The sequence below is a fragment of the Festucalex cinctus genome, chromosome 10 (genome assembly GCF_051991245.1).
Source record: "Festucalex cinctus isolate MCC-2025b chromosome 10, RoL_Fcin_1.0, whole genome shotgun sequence".
NCBI classification, from domain to species: Eukaryota; Metazoa; Chordata; class Actinopteri; order Syngnathiformes; family Syngnathidae; genus Festucalex; species Festucalex cinctus.
Window position 1 is genome coordinate 7,160,644 of NC_135420.1, and position 26,601 is coordinate 7,187,244.

The 26,601-nt window shown below is 39.5% G+C and overlaps 2 protein-coding genes across 8 annotated transcripts in view; one reads left to right on the top strand and one right to left on the bottom strand.

The window, feature by feature from the left end:
• Positions 1 to 26,601, top strand: part of dnai3 (dynein axonemal intermediate chain 3) — a 75,273-nt gene that overhangs the window by 27,324 nt on the left and 21,348 nt on the right. For 3 of the 5 annotated variants that reach the window (XM_077533464.1, XM_077533463.1, XM_077533465.1), the window contains exons 2-9: positions 12,965 to 13,083; positions 19,198 to 19,382; positions 21,740 to 21,844; positions 22,243 to 22,368; positions 22,455 to 22,657; positions 24,772 to 24,885; positions 25,166 to 25,362; positions 25,718 to 25,821. In XM_077533464.1, coding sequence (XP_077389590.1) covers positions 13,038 to 13,083; positions 19,198 to 19,382; positions 21,740 to 21,844; positions 22,243 to 22,368; positions 22,455 to 22,657; positions 24,772 to 24,885; positions 25,166 to 25,362; positions 25,718 to 25,821 — 1,080 coding nt within the window. In that variant the 5' untranslated portion in view covers positions 12,965 to 13,037. Of the gene's footprint in view, positions 1 to 12,363; positions 12,452 to 12,938; positions 13,084 to 19,197; positions 19,383 to 21,739; positions 21,845 to 22,242; positions 22,369 to 22,454; positions 22,658 to 24,771; positions 24,886 to 25,165; positions 25,363 to 25,717; positions 25,822 to 26,601 lie in introns of those variants that run through there. The other 2 variants (XM_077533461.1, XM_077533462.1) reach the window with 2 other exon arrangements.
• mcoln3b (mucolipin TRP cation channel 3b) lies at positions 41 to 12,598 on the bottom strand. 3 transcript variants are annotated; one of them, XM_077533470.1, is made up of 14 exons: positions 12,173 to 12,598; positions 11,565 to 11,785; positions 11,333 to 11,500; positions 10,951 to 11,104; positions 9,484 to 9,559; positions 9,308 to 9,404; positions 3,302 to 3,401; positions 3,112 to 3,224; positions 2,901 to 3,050; positions 2,729 to 2,830; positions 1,976 to 2,098; positions 1,635 to 1,841; positions 1,411 to 1,538; positions 41 to 623 (listed from the first exon to the last, which is right to left on the bottom strand). In XM_077533470.1, exons 2-14 carry the CDS (start codon positions 11,781 to 11,783, stop codon positions 584 to 586), a joined length of 1,677 nt encoding a protein of 558 aa, XP_077389596.1. In that variant the 5' UTR covers positions 11,784 to 11,785; positions 12,173 to 12,598; the 3' UTR covers positions 41 to 583. The 3 variants fall into 3 exon arrangements, with proteins under 3 accessions (XP_077389596.1, XP_077389597.1, XP_077389595.1); XM_077533471.1 differs by having other exon boundaries at positions 11,565 to 11,714; positions 12,166 to 12,598; XM_077533469.1 differs by having other exon boundaries at positions 12,166 to 12,598.

Consider the following 26,601-nt stretch of genomic DNA (forward strand, 5'->3'; position numbering starts at 1 on the left):
CATTTTGATTTTATACTGATGAGGTCTTAAAAAGCAAACACCAGAAAATAAAACCATTTTATTCTCGTGTATTAAAATATGATTCCTTAAGTGCAAAACCTTCATTCAAAGTGACATGTTGTAAACGCATCTCAAATTTAAGAGAGGAATCTTTTTCTGTGTACTAATACAGTAAGTATCCACATTACATTGAAAACAATTGACATCACTCTACTTTTTGTACAAATATGTGCTATACAGCAGGAAGTGCACTTCCATTCATCATGCAAACGTGACAAATGGTTTATACGCTGTAATGTATACTATCGATTTCTCCCACTTAGTCTCTGATTTACAAACTAAAACAAAAGTGACATTCTCCACTCAAGCTCAGGGGCGGGTGTCGAGGGCCGAAGTCCTGCCGGCTTTGGAAGTTTCCCTCTTCCAACACAAGCAGATTAAAATCAACAGGATCGTTATCAAGCTTATGCAGAGCTTGCTGATGAGCTGATCATATATCAGCTGTGTTGGAGAAGGAAACACGCAAAACCTGCAGGCCCTCGAGGACCGAGATTGACCAGCCCTGCTCAAGCTGCTGGATGCACTATGCATCTGAAGTCAACCTCTCGTGACTTTCTCTGCACCTAAAATGACAAAAGACCGGTATGAATTTAGTGACATCTAGTGGTAAAAATATAGGTTGCGTTTCATTTTCATGGCCTTTCCATGATATTCAAGTCCCAAGTACTGTAGTGTGAGTCTGGAAATATATCCCACATACATGAGATGTCGTAACATTTATTACATACAGTTGCAAAGGATAAGCGAAGTGTGCATCTCGAATTCAAGGTGCATTATGGGTAGTGGCGTGGTGCATTGTGGGTAGGCGAAACTACCAAACGGTCATTGAAAATGAATTGGATCCGATGAAATAGGCTCTGATAGAAACGTTTCAACGGCTGGAAAGTTGCTGTTTTTTTATTAACATGCATAGCATGTGGTTTATTGATATCGGGGAAGTTGACTTGCAAGCTTTATAGTATACAGTTCGGAAAATATTGTCACCATTCTAATCTCCGACATTTAAATTGATAGGGTAGTTGGTAGCCTCGTTTTTTTCCCTCGCGCATGCGCAAACTTAATGCGCACTTTGCTTATCTAACCCAATGTATCAGATACATCAATTCACAAAGTGCAGATAGACACAGTTTAGACAGCCAATGATGTCAAGTAATACATTATTTTGGCTAGGGGGTATTGTAGCAATGTTTTGTACATCCAATCAACATGTAGTGAAGTATGCATTTACATGAAAAAATAAAATAAAATAATTACACTTTATTCAGACAATCGCACAAAATGTGTGATGTATACAAAAGACACATCAGACTCATAGTAGGTTGCTACTAAAATTGCAAGAGTGCTACTTACTTGTTTAAGCAGCCTTCTAAGAAACAACTATTCTTGTCGAGCCTATAAACTCCAGAGTCTGGGAGGTCTTCGCACTCTGATAGGAATCGCTGGAGTTCTGATGTAGGTGTCCCATTCTGCTGCTGTTGCTGCAAATCAGTCATCAGAATGCAATGGGGGCGCCTTTGTGAAGGATTATTCTTCAAGAAATGCTCAAAATAGGAGCAATTAATGCAAACTCTTACCTTGATGGTGTCATAGGTGTCTGTGATGATAGTGATGAATAGACTGAGGATCATGTAGATGAAAAGCGATACAAAGGTATAGAGGTAGACCCTGCTGAAAATCCAAATCAGGGTACTCTTCTGTTTCATGTTTTTAAAGGTGGGAAACATGTCATCTCCATTGATCAAGGAAAATAGACACTCTGATACTGTATTCAAGGACCGGAACTTCGGAAGAGGGGAGGTGAAGGTGGCAGAAGGGAAGAAATGTTACTATAAGTTTATCCTTCATGAATATTTGCAGCCAAGAATAGCAGAGATTTGCTTGTCTAAATTATATTTTGCACATCCAACAGCTTTACCTTTTCGTGATACGGGCCAAGGACAATCCATCCACAAAAGCAGTAACTAAGGTAGATGATTCCAGCACAGCAGATGAAACGGATAACATTTGGAAACGCTGCCCTCAGAGTCAGGATGAGGATCTGTGGAGTAAAGGGACACATAAGCTGCTTCTGTGCCATCAGAATTTTACACCAGCAATTATGATTTCGAGTCTGATTTCTAAAATGCAAGCTCATTGAATGGCAGGTGATGATGAAAGGCAGAATCCTATGATAAATGGAATTACGATATGAAGCTCACAATACAATAATTATCATGATATTGTGGGGAGGTCGGCGATATTTAAAAAAAGGTCACATTATTGTAAAAAAAAAAAAAAAAAAAAAAAAAAAAGAGCTCATACTTAAAACACACAATATTGTGCTTTGGTACATAACAGCAATATTATTATTATTATTATTATCATTATTATTATTATTATTATGTTATGTTCGTAATGCACACACGCGTGTGGATTTTAAATAGAAGAGCCAAAACATCCCTAATAAAAATTTAATTGCACACAAAAAAATAGCCACCAGAGGGTGCTACAGCTGCACAAATGGAAATCAACCCGACTTTTTTAACAGATGTGTTGCATTTAAAAATCGGGAACATGACGAAGACGAGATTGTGGCAGTTTTAATATCACAATATCACGATATCGCACTTATCGTTACATCCCTAATAAGGTGTTTCTTTTTTTTTTTTCTACATTCAAATTCTCTTACATTGTACTTGCGAAAGTAGCCCATGTAGCGGATGACCCCAATCCAAACAAACATGGTGCCTATACCAAGGAAGATGCTGCACACATCATAGCTCGTCAGGACCTACAATGGAAAATAAATGTTGATTTAAAAAAATAAAGCAAAGTGTGGGGTGGAATGGTATGGCTAGTACCTTAGTTTGAATATCAATCTTGAGAATGGAGCCAGTGATGGTTAACAAGTCACTGGCAATGATCAGAATGTACCAGCCATTGATAAACTCCAGCCTGTCAGACCAGGGGATGTCTTTACCACTCTGGTTCTTGCAGAAGAGCGTGTACTCCTAGGCAAATCAAAATATACAGTATTGAACGTGCTTCAAGTTGTGAAAGAAGCTGACTTACGAACTGCAGTTGTGTCCCATTGAACACTGAGCGTATGCAGAGCGTGAAGGAAATCATGCATGTCATGATGATGAGGCAGTCAAACACCAGGGTCAGGTATATGCTTTTAGCAGCTGACAGACCAAAGAAATAACATTGTAACTCTAATTCAGGAAGTAAGCAGCAATGAACTTCATCTGAGCAAACGTACAAGCTCCGGTTACTTTCCAGTCTCTGCATTCATTGATCTGCACGTCGGTTTCGAGGTCCACCTTTATCCTGCCGCTGTGTGCTTCATTGTTGAAAATGATCTGTGAAACAGAACAATGAACTACCAAGAGCCATACACATCCTGGACAATCGAATAAAAGCTGTATAAAAACAAAACAAAAAAAAACACAGTACTGCCATGTTTTTAATTTGGAAAGGCATATTAAAGGGCAAGTCAATACACAAATGTATATATATATTTTTTTTACAATGTTATGTTCTATGTGCCAGTCTAAATATGGCATCCACCCATTTTTATGCACCTCAGGGAGGAGCCACTTTGCCACTTAATTACTGTCAACCTGAAAATGACATCACAGTTGCCCAGGGCTCAGGTCCTGACCAATCACACGGCTAACCTGTTTTCTGAGTTTGGTCATGTGACATTCGCAAGATGAGCCTTGATTGGTCATTACCTGAGCAACTGTGATGTCATCTTCGGTTGACGTCAAGCAGCAAAATGGCCGCCCCATGAGGTTGATAAAAATGGCGGATTTTGCTGCTTATTTCATATTCCACAAACTCATTAATCAGATTGCTGTCTTTAGCCTAGAGAGTAGAACATGTTATTGTGAAGAATTTTTGAGGGTTTGACTTCACCTTTCAGTACTGCTTCCTGCTTTCCTAGTGTGTAGACGCAATCTGCTCTGCTCCTGCTTTGCTTTGCATTCTTTCAGCTGATAACTTCTTTTTTTCTTTCTTTTTCTGGGATTTTTCCTGGACATTTGCCTCGATGTGGCTGTACTACCTTTTTGTTTGGTAGATACAACCAGCTGGGCGCATTTTTCAACATTTTTTTTTTTTTTTTTTGGAAACTCCTCACGATAACGTGAGCACGGCCTGCTAATCAGCACGCGACTGCTACTAGCAGCATGGCTGGACGAATGATGCCTTCCATCTCGACCGATGAATACCACAAACTTCTTCAGAAGATGGCAGTGCTGGAGACAAGAATGCACCGCCTTGAAATGTTTGTGGAGGTGAATGGAAAATCGTGGAATGACACCACATTGCCAATGTCTCCAAACGGTGGTCATGAGCATGCTAACAAACAGCTAGCTCCATCCACCGACCCTCTGTGGAATGTGCTGGGAGCAAAGCCAAAACTGAGGAGTCGTCGCCCAACAGCTGGACCTGACCGCCAACTAATGCCTGAGGAAACACGTCGGCCTATGCAAAAGGCTACCTCAACCCCAAGAAATCAGTCTTGGACGTTGGTACCAGCAAGAAAAAGGAAACCGTCTCTTGGCCGACGAAGACAAAATACTGATATCAAACTGAGAAACAGGTTTGCCGTGCTGTCGCCGAGCCAGCAAGCCTCGGGGGATCACAGCACCAGTCAAAGGTATGAAACCGGACCTCCTCAGCAAATCCGTTCAGCTACTGAAACACAAACACTGATAATAGGCGACAAAGCCTTGTTTGGTGTTAAACGTCTGTGCAGCAGAAAAAACACAAAAGTTCTGTGTTTTGCTAATGACATGGTGCTGGACATTTCTGAAAAAGTCGACAAGATTGCTTCTGACTACCCGACTGTGAGATCAATTGTGATTCACACAGGAGCATTCGATGTGTTGAAAAAACAGTCGGAGATACTGAAGCAAGACTTTATTACCCTTCTACACAAGATAATATGCCTAAACGCAGAGGTTTTTCTGAGTGGTCCTCTGCCTACTGTCCGACCAGGTGATGAGCGTTTCAGTCGGATTATGTCACTCTCGAGATGGCTGAAAAGCATCTGTGCTTCTTACTCAGTGAACTTTATTGACAATGTTTCTATGTTTTGTGAACGTCGCCATCTTTTCCAACGCAATGGGATTTATCTCAATAAGCAGGGAGTCAGATTACTGACAGCCAACATCTTCCATAGCGTGCGTCACTGGACGCTATGTTCCCAAAACAAAGGACATGAAACACAACAACCGATAAGAAGAGGATCTGGTGAGGCTGGCTCACTATCTTGCACTCCCTGCCCTTCAGAACAGATTGATTTGTCCTCATCTGCCCACACTCCAAACACCGAACATCCAGCTCCCCTGCTCCCGAACGACACCTGCCAAACACCACCACGACCACCACCACCAGTTTCACTACCAGATGCACCCCTGCGCTGTTCATCGCCCCCAAGCTACACCTGCCAGACAGCGCCACTACCGGATTCACTGCCGGATGCACCCCCGCGCTGTGCACCGCCCCCGAATGACCCGATGACTGACTCGCCAGCGAGTCTCACCAACAGGTTGAGCAATCTGGTCAATCTGTCCATACAGCTAAATAAAAGTCTCTCCAGGCAGCTGCCTGCTGATGACGGTTCGCCCATGCTCCCCCCAAGACGCCACATTCAGCTATCCACTAATCGTCTGACTCCACCAAGCCTCAGCATACAGCTCCCCACCCGCCGACCTCCATCTTTGGCTATGGAGAATCTCAACTATAGCTCGGTCTGATATGTTTTGGGTCCAGACTACATATACAATATAAAAAACGTGTGTTCCCAGAATAAGTCAAGACCCAAGGAAGCTTGTAGCATTCCTGTGATTACAAGAAATAGAAAGTTGGCAAAAGAAATGAGAAGAAATAAGTCAGAAGCTACAAACCTAGTCAGTATAGCTTGTGAACCTCTGACTAAACCAGCGTCTCCGATTGCCACTGTGAGACTAGCGCTACTAAATACAAGATCACTAGTTAACAAATCATTGTTGATTCATGACATTATTATGACATATGATCTTGACATTTCTCCTCAGTGAAACATGGCTAACAGAAGGTTCCTGCAACACGGTTCTCAATGAGGCAACACCAACAAATTTTAGTTTCATGAACAAATGTCGTAATGGCAAAAAAGGTGGTGGACTTGCTGCCATTTTTAAATCTCTATTTCAGTGTAAAGAAATTTCATTGGGAAGCTTTAATTCATTTGAATATCTTAGTCTTTTGGTAAAAGGTGAACCAAACATCGTCATTGTCATAATTTATAGACCTCCAAAACAAAAAGGCAGATTCATGGAGGAATTTGAAGAAATGCTGTCAGTAATTTGTACCGACTATGATTATCTGGTCTTAACTGGAGACTTTAACATTCATGTTGACAACAACTTGGATAAAAATACCAAAGAATTTTGTAATATACTTGATACTTTTGGTCTCTCACAACATGTAAAAGGTCCAACACACAATCAAGGTCACATTCTTGATCTCGTCATCTCTAAAGGTGTTGACATTTTATCTGTTGAGGTGAAAGATCTGGCTATTTCAGATCATTCCTCTGTGTTTTTTGAATTACAAACAATCCCAGAAGTTCAAACAACTACTGTCTCGATTAAAAAAAGGTACATAAATGAGAATACAAGCAACATGTTTATGGAATTAATGGCTGCATCACCAACTGTAAATGCAGAGACCGTTGATGAACTTCTGGATGAATTCACCTCAAAAATCTCAAATGTTTTGGATGCTGTTGCTCCTATTAAAACTAAGACCATTTCATCCCGAACTAAAACACCTTGGAGGTGTACTACCAACATAATGACTTTGAAATCTAAATGCAGAAAAGCAGAGCGAAATTGGAGAAAAACTAAACTCCAAGTTCATTTTGACCTGTACAGACAATGTCTTTGTCATTTTAACCAAGAGTTAGTAATAGCTAGACAACAACACTTTTCTGAAATTATTAGTAGGAACCTCAACAATACACGCACTCTATTTGGCGTGGTTGACAAACTTACAAATCCCCCAAATCGAACAGCGCCAGAACTCCTCTCAACAGATAAATGCAATGAATTTGCCTGCTACTTTAGTGAAAAAGTACAAGCCATCAGGTCAAACATTGTTACAAACCAGCAAAATAACAAAACGATGCTGCACTTAAAATCACCTAGGAATAATTTAATTACCATGACAGAATTTGACTCAGTGGATCAAAATACTGTAGTAGACTTGGTTCAGCAATTGAAACTTTCCACGAGCTGTCTTGACTCAATACCATCTGGCTTTTTCAAAACCATTGTGAAATCTGTTCAGATCGATTTACAACAAATAATTAATTGCTCACTTCAATCAGGTGAACTTCCTAAATGTCTGAAAGTAGCCGCCGTCAAGCCCATTCTAAAAAAGAGAACACTGGATGTCTCCCTGCTAGCAAATTATAGACCAATCGCAAACCTTCCCTTCGTAACTAAAATAGTTGAAAAAGTGGTTTTTAATCAACTCAGCAATTTCTTGAGCTTAAACGGACTTTTGGATAAATTCCAGTCAGGTTTCCGACCTCATCACAGTACAGAAACAGCTCTGATTAAAGTACTGAATGATATAAGATTGAGCACTGATGCAGGGAAGGTATCAGTGCTCGTCTTGTTGGACCTCAGTGCAGCATTTGACACGATTGATCATAATATACTGTTAGACAGGCTGGAAACTTGGGTGGGGTTAAATGGAACAGTCCTTAAATGGTTCAGGTCCTATTTGGAGGAAAGGAGTTACTTTGTGACCATTGGAAATTTTGAATCTGATCGAAAGGCCATGACATGTGGGGTCCCTCAAGGGTCAGTCCTTGGACCCCTGTTGTTCAGTCTGTATATGTTACCTTTGGGTCAAATGCTTCAGAACACCGATGTTGACTATCATAGTTATGCAGATGACACACAACTGTATTTATCGATGTCCCCAAATGACAGCAGTTCTATTAACGCATTGTGTCATTCTCTAGAGCAAGTTAACAACTGGATGAACCAAAATTTCCTTCAGCTGAACGAAAACAAAACGGAGCTCATTGTTTTCGGCAATAAAGAAAAGAGGATTGCTGTTAAAAAACAGCTTGAGTCACTGTCTTTAGAAACTAAAGACCAAGTTCGAAATCTTGGGGTACTAATAGACTCAGATCTGACCTTCAGCAATCATATTAAATTCATCACTAAAACAGCCTTTTACCAGCTGAAAAACATATCCAGACTGAAGGACTGCATGCTTCAAGCAGACCAAGAGAAGCTTATCCATGCTTTTATCTCCAGCAGACTAGATTACTGTAACGGTCTTCTGACTGGACTCTCTCAAAAGAACATGAGACACTTGCAGCTCATTCAGAACGCTGCAGCTCGAGTTCTGACCAAAACAAAAAGATCAGAACATATTACTCCAGTACTTAAGGATTTACACTGGCTCCCTGTCAGCTGTAGAATCGATTTTAAAGTTCTGCTACTCGTCTATAAATCGCTAAATGGTTTGGGTCCTGAATATATCCAAGAAATGCTGATTGAGTACAAACCCAGCAGGGCTCTGAGATCCACAGACTTGGGCCAACTAGTGGAACCCAGAGTTCGAAGCAAACATGGTGAAGCTGCATTTAGCTATTATGCTGCACACAGATGGAATAGGCTGCCAACAGAAGTGAAGTCAGCCCCGAGTGTAAATGCTTTCAAATCCAGGTTAAAAACTTTGCTTTTTTCTTATACCTTTGATTAGGGACTTTTAAACAGCTTTAATTAAGTGGGTTTTTTTTTTAGTAAATTTTGTAACCTATTTTTATTTATTTATTTTTTTCCTCTGAATGTTAACTACTGTTTCTTGATGCTTATGTGTTGTCTTTCCTCATGTAAAGCACATTGAGTTGCCTTGTGTATGAAATGTGCTATACAAATAAACTTGCCTTGCCTTGCCTTGCCTTTCACTTCACAATTCATTATAGGTGTGGCTTACATCACTTTGTCATGTAAAAAGGTGTTTGTAAATGTGTCCCTTTTTTTTTAGCGAACCAAAATAAACACGTGATCCACATAATGCACCAATCAAAACAGAGCAATCCTTGTCAAAGTAGAATTTCAGCTGTATGTTGTAGCTCATGATACCAGGAAAGTGAACTGAAAGGGTTTGGTGAATGTACTGTAGCGTCATTCAACAGGTCTTAAAACTAATATTTAGGTATGTAATTAGCAGGAAGTGACATATGACGCACAAGGATGTTGAAGTCATAGCAGTCTGGCAGCTCTCTGTGTCTGACTGTCTGTAAATTGATGGCTTTGAGAACAAATGAGATCTTGAAGGAGAGCATTCTGGAAAACAGAAAATGCACCGGACATGAACTAAGAGATTTTTGCAGACAAATGGTGCAACGGTGCACGTGAAGTGTACCTTTTAAAGTGTAACTCAAAATGTGGGAGCCCATCTTGTGATGACGACCGATTCATTGGATAGATGTCAATGCAATCTGTGTGACACATGCCATAATACACCATCACTTTTGGTCTTACAGTCTGTCATCTGTAAACAATAATCCTTACGGAGACACGGCGTCAACTTCCACAGTTACGCTGACGATACGCAGCTGTATATCGCCGTGTCACCTGATGACATGGGGCCTATTGATACCCTTTTAAATTGTATTTTAGACATTAAGTCATGGATGGCAGAAAATTTCCTGCAGCTCAACCAGGACAAAACAGAGGTTTTAGTCATCGGTCCTGAAGGTCAGAGAGAGAAACTTTTACCTAAACTACAAGATTTTAAACCCACGCAATGTGTAAAGAATTGGGGCGTCATTTTTGACTCTGAGCTTACTTTTAATCCTCATATTAAAAATGTAGCCAAGATCGGTTTTTACCATCTTAAGAATATTGCCAGAGTCCGTTCGTTTCTCTCGCAGGCTAACACGGAGGTGCTGATGCATGCTTTTATTTCTTGTCGTTTATATTATTGTAATTCCCTGCTCTCTGGTCTTCCCAAAAAGAATATTTCAGTCCTACAGCTCCTTCAGAACTCAGCTGCACGTGTGCTGACGGGGACCGGAGGGCGGGAGCACATTACACCAGTTTTAAAATCGCTGCATTGGCTCCCCGTGCGTTTCAGGATTGATTTTAAGGTGCTTTTATTAGTTTTTAAATGTCTTAACGGTCTTGGCCCATCTTATTTATCTGACTTGCTTTTACCCTATTACCCCTCGCGGCCTCTGAGGTCTTCTGGCAGCGGCCTTTTAACTATTCCAAAGGTGAGGACCAAGACACATGGTGAAACTGCCTTTAGCCACTATGGTCCTCACCTATGGAATGGCCTGCCGGAGAGCATCAGGTCTGCAGAGAATATTTATGTTTTTAAGAGGAGGCTTAAGACTTACTTTTTTAGTTTGGCATTTGATTGATCTTTATTATTATTATTATTTTTTATTATTTTTTGTATTTTTATTTTTTTATCCCCTTTTATTTATTTAACTATTTTAATCTATATTGTCTTGTAGCTTTGTTTTTATTTATTTATTTTTTCTATCGTGTTTAACTGTTTTCTTTTAGTGTTTAAATGTTTTTATTTGGTAGTTATTACATTTTTAGCTCCAGTGTTTTCTCATGGGGGAGCCTCCACAGTGAGAGGGATGCTTGGTCTTCATCCATCTCACTGTGGATGAACTCCTCCTGGGTGCCCCACCATGTTGTGGTTTTCATGTGTTTGTTGGGTTTTGGGTGTATCTGTGGGTACGATCATGGGGATGGGGGGGCTTTTTCTTTCTTTTATTTTATTGTATTATGGATGTCCAGCACGTTGAGTTGCATTTTAAATGTATGAAAGGTGCTATATAAATAAAGTTGATTGATTGATTGATTGACATACCAGTTTCCACGTGAGCATCAATTTCAAAAGTGTCATTGCCAGGGTAGATGGTGCCATTCCTATAAAACTCCTGACACAGTGACAAGGGGGTGTAGACAGAGCCAGTTTTCTCATATTCATGGTTTCCTACTGTGATGTTGTGCAGACGTCCATACTGGAAAAGAACATGTGTTAAATTTTAAGACAAGATGACAGGAGCACTAAAATAATTCTGGATGACCACATGAATCAGCATGTCCGAAGTTCACAAACACATTGTAACTTTAACCCCATAAGCATGCAGTATAAACTGACGTCCATGAATGATTTACATTCACACAAATAGAACAGGAAAAAAAATACATAAAGCTTTATAGATTAAAGAATGTTCGTATTCGGTTACCTGTTCAATGACATATCTTATGTGATCATAAGCATCTTCTTGTCTGTAAATGGCATATGTATCAATACTCCCATCAACATAATCCTTCAGGAAGATGTGCTGAAATGACATCAGGTTCTCTTCCTTAAAGGTTACAACCATCTGGTTGCTCAGCCCAAACGACACCAACTAAGACAGAAAAATAATAATAATCAGAATGCGGATGTTACAAAAACATTTCCATCAAATCTACCTGGATTGTGATGATGGCAATTTTGATGAGCTGCAGAATAAGTTTCCATGGTTTCCGTCCACGAGCATGATACTTTTCACAAGGGTTCATGAAGTAATATTTGATTTTCCTTCTGAGACACTCCACATGGTCCACTTCCATCGAATGATGCTGATGATCGGCCCAAGCAGAGTGTGAGTCTCTCTCGTTTATGTCATACAAGTCACTTGACTCCTGCATGTCTGAATAGATATCACATTACAGTACTATATAGTGTAATATGATGGAGCTGTTCATTTCAAATTTATTTTATATTAATGTATCATTTATTATTTTTATTCGGTATTTATTCATTAATGGTAAATCGAATGTTTTTAACATTGCCCTTTAACTACACCATTATTCATTCTCATCAATTAGTTCTGCTTACACTGTGCAATACCAATATGTGAATAAACAACACAATTTATTTCTAACAGCTTTTACCCCCCATACCACCCCAAACACTCGAATACAGTATGTACATTTATTAATATTACTTGGTCCGCGTTTACCACAACATGCATATCAAGATAAATAGAGACGTATAAATAATAATAATAATTGTAAAATGTATACTTACCACTGACCTGGTTAGTTAGATTTGACTTCAGGAATCTGTGTGATGGCGGCCAGGAGGCTTGTTAACCTGCGAAGGTTTTAGGTAAATAAAACGCTCAAAAGACGTTACGAGCGTCATTTTATGAAAAGGCGCTGATTGTCTCTTGAAGCCGTCTGTCAATTTGGTAACACCCTCTCGTTGTTATGGTAACCAAACAGTTCCATTTAAAAAAACAAAACAAAAAAAACGAGAGAGACAGAGAGAAGACTGTTGAAGAGGATACGGGCTTCCTCGAGTGCCGGTAAAAGTGAGCCGTCTCCTTTCTATATTGTTACGAAATAAATCAACTTTCATGTCAGTGATATCGCTACTAAATAGTAGCATGTTAAACACTTAACCAGACATTATGCCTCGAGTTATCTCCGCAAGCTCCTGCTGTCGAGTAGCTCGAGCTAACCAAAAATGGTTTCATCATGCCGTGTCGTGTGCCTATGGAAGGCGACATGACGTCTCGACTTCAACTGTTTTAGTAATACACGTTTGTATCACCTTTTTTTTCTCCACGTAAGGACAGCAACGGTACATAATATTTTTACCGCAAGGTGTCGCCATACGCATAGAAAATGACTACACGTTTCCTCACGCGTACAGATTGTGTATGCAAAATAAAATACAAGAGACACAATAATAATAATAATAATAATAATAATAATAATAATAATAATAATAATAATAATAATAATAATACTAATAATAATAATAATACTAATAATAATAATAATTTCATCTTACAGGGTCCTTGGAAGGTTACTACGCTGAGATTTGTTTGTTTGTTTGTTTGTTTGTTTGTTGGAACTTCCATCTCCATCGGAGGAACTATCACATGAGCAAACATGCCATCAAAGGCAAGCTCAGCCAGCACTGGTGACGATGGTCCAGGTGGGTGCAATGTAATCAAATGCAATATAATATGATATAATGAACACTGATAAAATGTAAATGTATACCCCTATGTAGGCTAACTATCTTAGTAAATCAGAAACACTTTTAAAATATGTTTTGTTTTTTGTTTTTAAATAATGCCTGCCTAAGAATACCTAAATGAACTGGTAAGAGAAACAAATCTTCTCATTGCATGGATACTCGGACATCGGGCAATGAGGAAGCTGATGTCAAACGTTCACAGTAATATTAAAAAGAATTCCTATAAGTATCCACAAAGTTGGAAACATTGAAATGTCCATAATTTCTTTTTATGTCTATTAGAACAACATCAGACTAGCCTGACACCGGTAGCCCTGCTGCGCTGGCTGTCCGCCCATTGTGGTGCCGGGTGGATGAGGTGGGGGGCGGCGGGGGGTGGGGGTGCTGGGGGGCGGGCGTGCCACCTACACCCGCCGGGTTGGGTGAGGCCCCGCTGGTCGCTCCTCTTACTCACTTCACTAGCTTGCACTATACACTTTGTAAATATACACATAGGGCACACAACACATTTCTTGGTGGGGTGGGGAAGGGTGGAAACACCGTCTTCACCCTTCAACTCCCCTCCAATTTTAATGCACCTCACGTCCAAGGGGAGGGGTGAGTTGGGGCGGGGAGCCATCAGAGGGGATGGACTGCAGTGCCTGGCAGCGCTGTGGTCCCCCCCATTTGTGTCCCTGCCCCACCACTTTGTCCCTCCATTCCCTTTTTTAATGCACCACACATATACATATTCATTTTTTGGGGGGGGATACGGGTGTGTCGGAATAGGGGAAAATTTTTCCCTCTGCTCCGACTCACCTGCTCCCAATTTTAATGCACCACACGCACACACTTGTATATACACTGGGTGGGGCCACATTCACGGTGTAGGGTAGAGCTCGCCAGTCGGCGAGCTGGCGGACTCAGTAACAGGGTTAGGTGTCACTTGTACTCTGGCGTGACGACCGGGGCCTCTCCCCACCGGGCTCGGTGTTCTGGTGTTCCGCCTTCTCCCCTGGTGCTTCCTCCTCTGCTTCCCCCCTCCCGCCGCTGTGCAAATCTCGCGCGGCTGGAGGCTTGTTTGGGGGGGGGGTGGAGGTATGGGTGGGTGGGGGGTTGGGTGCTGGGGGTCGGGGTGTGTTCGGGGGTTTGGGGGTCGGGGGTGGTGGGGCCTGGGTCGTGGTGGATGGCGGGTTTGGGTGGGGTGCGGGGGGGTCGTGGGGGGATGGGGGCTGGGGACCGGTGGGGCGCTGTGGGGGCCCGCTGGGCCTCGTTCTGCGGCCTTGGGCTCGGGGGTGTGGGCCGGGGCTGGGGCGGGGGTGTTCCGGGTGTCTGGGTCGGCTCGCCGACCGGTGTCCGCTCGGCTTTGCTGGACCGCGGTTGACGGCTTCTTTCTTTGGTGGTGGTCCTTATGCATGCCAGATCCATCGCACCAGCATCTACTGAAACTCAAACAGAAGTTGCCTCTCCCTCCCACAGCCCCTTGAATCAGTGGGTGCTGGTGTCTGTGGATCTCACTTTGCTTTATCTATCCTTCCCTCCTTCCTCTCTTTAGTTTTTCCTCTGGTCACTTGAGATCTCAATTTATTGGAAGTTTGAGGTTTCTGGGGTTGGCATAAGACTCCGGTTTTGTAACCACGCAGGAGGGGTCTTGTTGGTGCTGGACTTCACTTTGATGGATTGGATGTACTGGCTTCTATTGATCTCACTCTGCCTTATCGATCCTTCCCTCCTTCCTCTCTTTAGTTTTTCCTCTGGGCTCTTGAGATCTCGCTAAATTTGCTGGAATTTAGAGGCTTCCGGGGTTGGCGTAAGACTTTGATTTTGTAATCATGGGGAAGGCAGGAAGTGTTTGGTCGGTGCTGGATGTCACTTTGATTTACCTTTCTTTTCTCTTTATTTCTTTTTTTTTCTGACCTTTTCTCTGGTCTCCTGACCATTTAAATCTCACGACTCTGGCAAGATTCTGAAGTACCTGGTTAAGGCGAAGGGTAATGGGATATTTATAAGGTTTTAGGTGAATGAATGAGTATAAATTTATAAGTATTTGCACGCACGCGCACGCACGCACGCAAACGCACGCAAACGCACACACGCAAACGCACGCACGCACGCAAACGCACGCACGCAAACGCACGCACACATACACACACACACAAAAAAAAAAAAAAAAAAAAAAGAAAAGAGCAATGATGACAAGACGTTGAATCGGTAAGACTACCGAATGAACAATTCTGAGCTCTTAAAAAAAAAAAAAAAAAAAAAAAAAAAAAAAAATAAAGACTAGCCTGACACCTCATTTGTTTTTACATGGGTTTAAAACGGGCGTAGGGAACTATTGTCCTCAAAAGGCGCTGTCCTGCTTGTTTTAGATGTCTCCCTCCTCCAACACAGCTGATTTCTAATGATCAGCTAATCAGCAAGCACTGTAGAAGCTTGTTAACAGTCGTCATTGAATCAGGTGTGTTACAGGAGGAAAACATCCAAAACAAGCAAGGCAGTGTCTCTCGAGGACCTGGGTTCGCGACCCCTGGTTTAGAACAGTATTATGAAGAAAATGTACTCTAAAATAAATGTTTTTTCCCTTCTTTTGAGGACTGTTGAAGAATGTTAAGTATTCCTTTGATGTGATCTTTGGAATTTTGTTGCATGGCCTTGGGCATTCTCCATTCTCACCTGCGGTTCTATTGTCATTGTCAGTTTAAATTACAACATTCTTTTGGTCAAATAGTTAGCTCACCAACACTGTGTATATGGTATTTATTAATGTAGGTCATCGTACCTTGGCTGAGTTGAAACAATGGTTTGTAAGGTTAACAGGATATGAATCACCCCCAAAGTGAAATTACCCCCAAAAAATAAAATAAAATCTCAATATAACTTTTTGTAATGCCAAAAATAAACAAGTTCAGTTTACTGACAAAACACGTAGCTGTGTGGGAAGTTGAAAATAATAGAAAACTCAAATACAGATCCAACATTTTCATATGTGGTATACAGGCCTTATTGTAGGCAAAAGCAGTCCATTAGTAGCATTACACAAGTTGAAAGTGTCTGAGAAATCAGAATCTTCTACTTAAGCTATATACACAAATGTAATCGTTACATTCTTGGGGGTTCTGGGGCATTACATATCACACACTCTTAATCTGTCAGGCAAATATATCTTGTGGGTTCAATCACTCGGGGTGTGAATTGCCTCGCACCTGACGATTCGATCCGTATCACGATTCAAAGGTCACGATTCGATTCGATACCGATTAATCCCGATATGAATTTACAAGTCGATTGTTGCGATTTTTTTTTTTTTTTATTCAAATTTAGAAAATACCATTCAGTAAACTTGTACATGTACACTCGAAGATTTGTATGAAGTTCTATTATTTATTGATCTGAAACTTCAGTTTTATAACTGTGAGCCACTGTATTTAACAAACAGGTTGTAACCTTTTTCATGTTAGAACAGCATTGAAATAAAATATTAAGGCTTAATGTTCCATTAATATAACATTCTTCCATGCTTAAGGTGTGAAAGTTAGACGTTTTGTTGAATATTTTTACATAAAAAATGGATGTTAAAAAAATCGATTCGGCTGCCTATTGAATCGATTCGAGAATTGCGTGCTGTAGTATCGCGATATATTGCCGAATTGATTTTTTTTTCAACACCCCTATCAATCACCATAGCTGACACTTAAACGTGTTACAATAAATTGGCGTGAGGTCTAAATGAGTTTAGTGGTAAGGTCGACACACCCATCTGGGAAGTGGGTTTACTTAAGCTGTATTGCAGCATTCCCTGCATCCTTTCTGCAACATTGTGGGAAGGCTTTGAAGGGAGACCACGGGCAGGATGAAAACGGTCATTATGCAGCACCATGTTTACTGTAGATGATCCTGGGCTAAGCATGCCTCGAGATATAGATTATCTATTGAGAAAAAAAAAATGTGGTAAACATTTTCACCCACTGTTTGATATCTTCATTCAGACATTTTTAACTGTTAGAAGAAAAATAGACTTGTTTCTTCACTGTTAAAGTGCTTGAAAATAGCACACAGATCGTAATGGCAGCCTTAAGAGACATAAAAAGTAGTAGTCTGTAGGCTCTCCACTAGGGATGTAACGATAATGGCAATATCGTGATATGAAATGATATGAAAACTGCCACAATATATCGTCGTCGTCATGTCACAATATTAAAAGCAGCATACCTGTTAAACCTGTTAAAGAAGTCGGGTTGCTTTCCACTTGTGCAGTTATAGCACCCCTTTTTTTTCCCATCCATCCATCCATCCATCCATCCATTTTCTTGACCGCTTATTCCTCACAAGGGTCGCGGGGGGTGCTGGCGCCTATCTCAGCTGGCTCTGGGGAGTAGGCGGGGGACACCCTGGACTGTTGCCAGCCAATCGCAGGGCACACAGAGACAAACAACCATCCACACTCACAAGCACACCTAGGGACAATTCGGAGCGCCCAATTAACCTGCCATGCATGTCTTTGGAATGTGGGAGGAGACCGGAGTACCCGGAGAAGACCCATGCGGGCACGGGGAGAACATGCAAACTCTCTCTCTCTCTCTCTCTCTCTCTCTCTCTCTCTCTCTCTCTCTCTCTCTCTCTCTATATATATATATATATATATATATATATATATATATATATATATATATATATATATATATATATATATATATATATATATATATATATATATATATATATATATATATATATATATATATATATATATATATATATATATATATATATATATATATATATAGGCGGCACGGTAGTCGAGTGGTTAGCACGTCTGCTTCCCAGTTCTGAGGTCTCCGGTTCGAGTCCAGGCTCGGACCTTCCTGGGTGGAGTTTGCATGTTCTCCCCGTGCCCGCGTCGGTCTTCTCCGGGTACTCCGGTCTCCTCCCACATTCTAAAGACATGCATGGCAGGTTAATTGGGCGCTCCAAATTGTCCCTAGGTGTGTGTGTGAGTGTGGATGGTTGTTCGTCTCTGTGTGCCCTGCGATTGGTTGGCAACCAGTCCAGGGTGTCCCCCGCCTACTGCCCAGAGCCAGCTGAGATAGGCGCCAGCAGCCCCCGTGACCCTTGTGAGGAATAAGCGGTCAAGAAAATGGATGGATGGATGGATATATATCTATATATATATATATATATATATATATATATTAGCGCTGTCAAAGTTAAAGCATTAACTAATTAATTAATCACAAAAAATTATCGCATTAATCATTGTATTACCACAGATTATTAATTTTGACCGCAGATGATCCTTTTTAGCCGACAGCGGATGGTTACGTTAAAGGTAGCTGTTGGAGTTTGAGCAATAAACATACATGCAAAAGTAAAGTAAAGCATTTAATAAATGTTTATATATGCCTTAGGTAATTTTTTACCATTTTAAATTATGTAAATAATTAATTGATTAGAAAAAGCAGGATGAGCGTGTGCAGTGGATATACATTTTTGAAGATGTCCTCATAACATTAAATGTCGAAAAAATTAACACATTACAAGTGCGCTTCAAATTTAGTGGGCAAAATATGTTGGGGAAAAAAAAGCCTTTTTAAGCCAGTGATTAATCTTGATTAATCAAAATTCTAAGATGTGATTAATCTGATTAAAAAATTTAATTGTTTGACAGCTCTAATATATATATATATATACTTGTTGTAATGCTTGTATTAATGCCACAATACATATATTATATTTATATATTTTTTATATATATATATAATATTTATAATATTTTTATAATTTTATATTTTTCATTGTTGTAATGTACAAAAACACAATATTGTGTGTGTGTTTTTTGTATGAGCTCATGTTTTTTTACAATATTGTGAACTTTTATATCGCCAACATCGCCACAATATCGTGATAATTAGCGTATCATGACCTTCATATCGTAATAATATCGTATCGTGATGTTTGGATATCGTTACATCCCTACTCTCCACTGGTGTCTTTATTGGGAGCAGCACTAAACCAAGAAAATAAATAACATCTTACATAACATGCATCATTCTATTCAAGTCAAGTCAAGATTATTTAACCTTCATCAAGGTCACCCAGAGGGCATCATCCCCATGGTCCTGACATCTGCTACTCAGGAGCACTTTGGTTGCATCGCTGATGAGGACGTCACAGGGGAGAACCCCTACAAGCTGCTGAAAAAAGATGACATCGTAGAGGACATGAAGACAAAAGCTGCAGTGTCTGATTTCAGCCCTGTGAAGCAGATTATTCTGGTGAGGCTTATTTTATTGTCCTACGGATCATGTAGACAATAGCCCAAAAGCCACTGTGATGATGTACAGACTCCCATGTTAAGAACTGTGGCAAAAACACATTTTTACTTGATAAGGGATGTGTAACTTAAAATGTGTCAAGTGAATGTGTATTTACTAACCCCATTTGAATTTTTACTATACCATCGTACACGAATGTTAACATGTAAAGTGCTTTCAAATATAGCAGTCCATTTATTAGAACAAAATCAAGTGATCCAGGTGTGTGTCTTTAAACCAACCAACCACCAACCTTTTTGAAACCGAGAGTTCTTTCTTGACTATTAATGCGAACAAGTGCTACCAGTTGGTGACACGTGTTAAACCATCAGCGGAATTTCATTGACCGCACCCATTGTTTTACCCGTAGGCAGTACTGTGACCCGTTTTGGGCTTTTTGATGGTTCTGATCGTCTGACCAAGCTATTTCAAAATAAAATGCTGCCTACTGACCATCCATCTTTTTATACCGCTTTTCCACATTGTAAGGATAGCATCTATCCCTGCTGGCTTTGGGTGACAGAACCCTGGAGCCTGGACTGGTTGCTAGTCAATTGCGGAGCACATAAAGACAACCACCCAACCACACTTCCAATTCACAACTCCGGGGAACCTAATTTATCCAATTAAATTTTTCCAAATAAATTACTCTGCATGTTTTGGAGCCATGCGAGCATAAGGAGAACATAGAAACTCCACACCAAAGTTTTGGACCTTTGCCTTTTGTTTGTATAATGGGGTGTACATTATGCTATACAGTGTTCCCTCGTTTTCCGCTGGGGTTAGGTTCCAAAAAATACCCGCAATAAATGAAGTCCGCGAAGTAGTTAGCTGTATGTTTTACAACTCTTATAAATGTTTTAAGGCTCTAAAATCCCCGACCGCACAATTTATACACTTTTCTCATTGAGGCATTTACATGTTCTCACATTTCTCTCTTGTTCAAACATTGACAATGTTCAAACCTTCATAAATTTTATAAAATGGGTATATTACTGTAAAAAAATGTGCAAAATTGCACTTAAAAAAAAATCTGCGATACAGCGAGACCGCGAAAAGTGAACCGCGTTTATAGCGAGGGAAGACTGTATACTAGGGGTGCCAAACATACGGCCCGTGGGCCAGGTCAGGCCCGCAAAGGGGTTTAATCCGGCCCGCGAGATGAACAAAATAATAATAATTGTAATTGTCGGACTAATTAATCAGCCGTCCACAATCAAAACATATACATATGTAATTTAACAAGCAGCCCTCAGATGAGCAATGCAACTTGTACGGGGGAATCGTCCTGCATGTCGTCATTTTACACACAACTTAAAGTTTTGTTTTGTTTTATTATTATTATTATTATTATTATTATTATTATTATTATTATTATTATTATTATTATTATTATTATTAAATAATAGACCGACATAAACGTGTTAAAAAAAAAAAAAAAAAAAATTCACTTACCGGTAACACAAATAGCTATTACAAGGATTAGCGTCCTTATAACGTCATTAACTCATTTGCTCCCAAAAACGTATAAATACGTTCTATTTTTAATATTACCATGCTCCCAAAGTCATATTTACATGTTTGTTTGTTTGTTTTTTATTCTAGAGCATTTAGGAGGCTTTGATGCAGCCTCTGAACTGAAGAGAATGCTTCAAGCAATGGTAGTTATTACAAAAACGGCCAGCAGGTGGCAGCAGAGTATAAGAGATCAACCTGGGCCATTTTGCAACAAGCTCTTTTTCCTCACAATTTAAAACAATAAATAATAATAAAAATAATGAAACTTTGCTATATTCTAATGCCAATTGTTGCAAAATTGAAACGGATCGGAATATAATTTTTTTCCTGATGAAAGAAGAGACTCTAATCTTTTGTTTTGGTAGGTTCCATGTTTTGATAGCAATAGGACACAATATTCTGCGGGCCTTGCAAAATCAGTCAAAAACCAGTAAAAGCGAAAAATGTGCTGGGAGTGAATGAGTTAACTGTGCCACGCAGTGGATTCTGGGAACAATATAGATGCAAAACAGATAGATTTAACACGTCCAGAACTTAGACAGGCAAAATGTTGCTACGTTCCATTTATGTCCGTGTTATTTTTCGGAAAAATATGATGACAGTTGAGCTCTGTAATTTAGGGCTGGGCCACAAATAGCGAAAATCTGCGCATAAATGACGGCAGTTGTTTATAAGTTATATACCGTTTTCACGATGCGGCCCACTTGGTTATATATTTTTCTCCATGTGGCCCCTGACCTAACATGAGTTTGACACCCCTCTACATTGTACATTACATACAGTATCCATTCTGTTCACAGGATTATCCAGAGGATGAGCTTTTGCTAGTTTACGACAGGGACTTCACATATGGCCAGTTGTTCTATTTGGTTGTGACACCAGAAGCAAAGGAAAAAATCCTCAATGTAGGTACAGTACACCCAGAGTTGTTTTACTTTTGATTTACACTTCAACAAGATCATTTAACAATAAGTGTAGATTTGTATTTGTAATTTGCATTGGTGTATAACTACATTGCACATGTAGATAGGCATTTTTGGTATTAATTCACACATTTTTTTAATACATTAGCCAAATTGTTAGAAATACTATTATAGAATTTAAATTACAGCACCTCTAATATATGTAAATGAATAATGGACTTACAGAGTCAATGGAATGTGAGTGTTACTGTATTTGTAAAAGTTGAGTTTAAGTTTTGGTACTTCTCTTGTAAGTGGGTTTTATTAGATACCAAGGTGTACCTAATGATGTGGCCAGTGGGTGTATAATGGTATGTTTTGCTGTTGTGTTTGTTCTGCAGCCCCCAGAAACTGAGCCTGAAGAAGATTTAGTGGATGAAATCAAAACTCCAGAACCTAAGGAATGGATATCACTTGGCAGTGAAAAAGAAATTGATGAAGAGACTGTCAAACAGGCAAGAGCAAAGGTGCTTAAACATTAAACAACACATAATTTATTTATTTATTTTTTTCTCATTCATTGTGGTCTCCTCTATTCTGTCTCCCTCATAAGCTTACGTACAAGTTCTCCAGAGCTTGGAGAGATTTTGGGAACATTGCGGTCTCTCTTTCGGACCGCAATGTTGCAGATGCCAAAGACGGCATTGTGGAGTGTGTGTCCTACCCAGACAGGCGATTCAACGTCAAGGTGTTACAGAGGGATTGCGCGGTGCAGGCTATTCCCATACTCCAGAGCAGCAGTGCCCAGACACAGTGGTACGTACATCTATGTCAACAAATCAGGACATGCATAAATGAGTATAGTACTTGAGTATATTCCAGCTTAGGGTGGGAAAAAAAAAACGTCTGAACAAATGTTAATACTTCATTTAAACACATATGATACATGTAAACATCGGCTATTATCATTCTTGGCGGCTCTGTGGTACATCTTTCATTAAAAAAAATCATATATATATATATGTATATATATATATATATATATATATATATATATATATATATATATATATATATGTATATATATATATATTAGTGCTGTAAAAGTTAAAGCGTTAACTAATTATCCATCCATTTTCTTGACCGCTTATTCTTCACAAGGGTCGCGGGGGGTGCTGGCGCCTATCTCAGCTGGCTTTGGGCAGTAGGCAGGGGACACCCTGGACTGGTTGCCAGCCAATCGCAGGGCACACAGAGACGAACAAACATCCATACGCACAAGCACACCTATGGACAATTTGGAGCACCCAATTAACCTGCCATGCATGTCTTTGGAATGTGGGAGGAGATTGAGATTGAGTACCCGGAGAAGACCCACGCGGGCACGGGGAGAACATGCAAACCCCACCCAGGAAGGCCGGAGCCTGGACTTGAACCGGAGTCCTCAGAACTGGTTGGCGGACGTGCTAACCACTCGGCCACCGTGCCACCTTAACTAATTAATTACTCACAAAAAAATATCGCATTAATCATTGTATTACCACTAATCACACATTTAAGTTTGACCGCAGATGATCCTTATTAGCCGACAGCAGATGGCTACGTTAAAGGTAGCTGTTGGAGTTTGTGCAATAGACACAACTACATGCATTAAAGTAAAGCATTTAATAAATGTTTACATATGCCGTAGGTCATTTTTCACCATTTTAAATTATGCAAATAATTAATTGATTAGAAAAAGCAGGATGAGCGTGTGCAGTGAATATAAAATTTTGAAGACATCCTCATAACATTAGATGTCGAAAAAATTAACACATAACAGGTGCGCTTCAAATTTAGCGGGCAAAATATGTTGGGGAAAAAAAGCATTTTAAAGTCAGTGATTAATCATGATTAATCAAAATTTTAAGATGTGATTAATCTGATTAAAAAATGTAATCGTTTGACAGTAATCGTTTGACAGCTCTAATATATATATATATATATATATATATATATATATATATATATATATATATATATATATATATATATATATATATATATATATTGTAGACGTTTAAAGTGCCTATGGTGCTTCGTATACACGACATCCATGATTTCCAGAAACAACATTAAATGTGGACTCGTCAGACCACGGCACACTTTCACCTTATGTCAGATTAGCTACCGGAAGCATTTGGAGATGTTGATGATATATGCCCTTTTCTTTGCATGGTAGGTTCTCCAATTGCGTTTGGTTGATGTACAGGCAAATTATGTAACTGAGAATGGTTTTCTTAAGCGTTTCTGAGCGCAAATGGCAATATCATTTACACAATGATGCTGTGCCGCCTGAGGGATGCATTCCTCAATTTTCCTAGTCTTTTGCTGTCCAGGACCCAGCTTTTTTGTAAACGTGTTTTGGAAACGTAAGCGTCAAATTCAAAATGAGCGAATATATGCACAATCAAAAACAATAACGTTCATCAGTTAGAGCATTAAACATCTTTGTAATGTATTCAATTTAGCATAGGTGAACATGATTAGCAAATCATCGTATTCTGTTTTTATTTACATTACATTTTATTTACACATGCGTTAAATGCATTGTACTGTACATAAAAGTTATATATAAATGCACTGTACTTCCCAAGTTCCCTTCATCCATTATTTCTTCCGCTTATCCTCACTAGCGTTTTAAAAAAATATTACACTGTAACATTATGCATAGTTTGAATATTCAGAGTCTCGCGTACCACTCAAGCCAACCAGTGTACCACTACTGATACACATACCACAACAGAGAATCTCATGTCTATTCTATTCAATATTTTTCTACAGTTTTTCCACTGAAATTCATAATTGAATATGTACTGGATAGATTCTGGTCAATCTACACACAGTATGCTGCTTTATTGAACAATAAATATCCTTAATGTACATTACAGGAAGTATATGAGAAATTGCTGTACACAGTACGCGCCAGGAGAACTGAGCCAAAATGAGAAGGAGAACATCGCGCCACAAAGCTTAAGTGATTTTTATGATGCAGTGAAAGACAGGTAAAAAACAAAACAAAAACAAAAAAACAACAACAACAAAAAACATTATATATAGTGTAAGTGGTTTACTTTGCTGTATCAGTCCTAGTACTATTTTTGTCTTTATTTTTGAGATCCCCTAAAATGTCCTCTGCAAATCAGTGTTCATCAAAGTTTTCATGAAGTTACAGGATTTATAGTGTATAGGTTGTATTGTGTTAGTTGTGTTTCTGTAGAAGAGGTTCACTGTTGGTTGACCAATCACTGCAAACCACTGCTGCTAAAAACAACTTTTTTGTAGGGTTCTGCATGCCCTTCAGCAAGAGGAGATTATGAACGTGTTCAAAGATGACTGGATGGCTTTGGGGAGAGAAACCGAGGACATTGACTGGGCTGGGAAGGTGTCAGATGTTCTGATGCTGAATCAGGCCTTTTCTGACTCCGACTGCTCTCAGGACAAGGAGATCATCTGCGTACAATGGCATCCCACCATTCAAGGCAACTGTTTTTTCTTTTTTTGTTTCTCAACAATTTCAAAATATTGATGTGGTCTTCCCAAAATCCTATACATACTCTGTATACATATGCGTATTAGAACATTGTATAGGTGCTCTGGCTCTCTGTGTGATCGAGAGTACAGGTACATTTTCTTTAAATAAGACAGTACGGTGCCTCTTTGATGGTGAACAATGTGTAATGTACGAAGAGAGGGGATGGTGAAACAAAACAAACCATCAGTGGAATTTAATAGGAATCACAGTTGATTTCTTTCATGACAGAGCTATAAGCACTCGATAGTGAACATTTGTCTCAAGCTTATGTGGATACATTTCATTTGTTATTGCTTTTCAAGGTGTGATAGTTGCGGCAATGGCCGAAAAGAAGAGGCAGCAGTTGATCAGGTCTACTGGGCCGCTCCTAGTTTTTTACAGCTTCTCTGACCCCGCTCATGCCAAGGTATGCAAAACAGGGTTGAATGCGCATGCTGTTGATGGTTGACGGTGCTGTATTCTGTACTTTGCATCCTGACGCCCAGATCAATTATCTTGGAGAATAACAAATAGAACTGTTGGATGTATGTAGTTCTAATTATTCAAATTTAATTGCAGATTCCCCTCAACTGCACTAATATCTAATTTAATCTATAACTCACCAAACATCTTTTTGAACTAAAACATTCACTTATAGGAAGCAGAAAAGTAAAGACTATTAGATCCAATATGAAAAACATTCTTTTATTTTCTTATGCCAAATTTGAGAACATTTATTGACTGAAGGCAGACACTTCGATCAATGGTGTTGAAAGAGCGCAACATAATCCCTCTCAATGATGCATGCCTTCGCTGATGTCATTTTCTGTAATAGCTAGGATCATATTGCACAATACCATGGAACTGTTTAAAGCAGTGGTGTCAAACATAAGGCCCACGGGCCGGATCAGTTCCACAAAGTGGTTTAATCCGGCCCGTGAGATGATTTTGTAGAGCTATTTTTTTTTTTTTTAATCTAATGTTAAATTAATTAATCAGCCGGCCACAATCAAAATATATAAAATTTGTAATTTCACAAGCAGTCCTCAGATGAGCACTGCAACTTGTGTGGGGGAATCCTGTATGTTATTATTTTACATACAACTTAAAGTTACGGTTTGTTTATTATTCTTATTATTATTATTATTATTATTATTATTATTATCATAGAGTACAAACACGTTAAATACGACACAAATTCAATTAC

Bases quoted from the DNA above. Each gene is read 5' to 3' on its own strand.
- mcoln3b (XM_077533470.1), bottom strand. From the start codon at position 11,783: ATGCAGGAGTCAAGTGACTTGTATGACATAAACGAGAGAGACTCACAC. The intron at 2,099-2,728 runs GTAAGAGAATTT...TTTACTCCACAG, and splicing joins GCTACTTTCGCAAGTACAAT to ATCCTCATCCTGACTCTGAG. The intron at 1,842-1,975 runs GTAAAGCTGTTG...CCTCTTCCGAAG, and splicing joins TTGGCCCGTATCACGAAAAG to TTCCGGTCCTTGAATACAGT.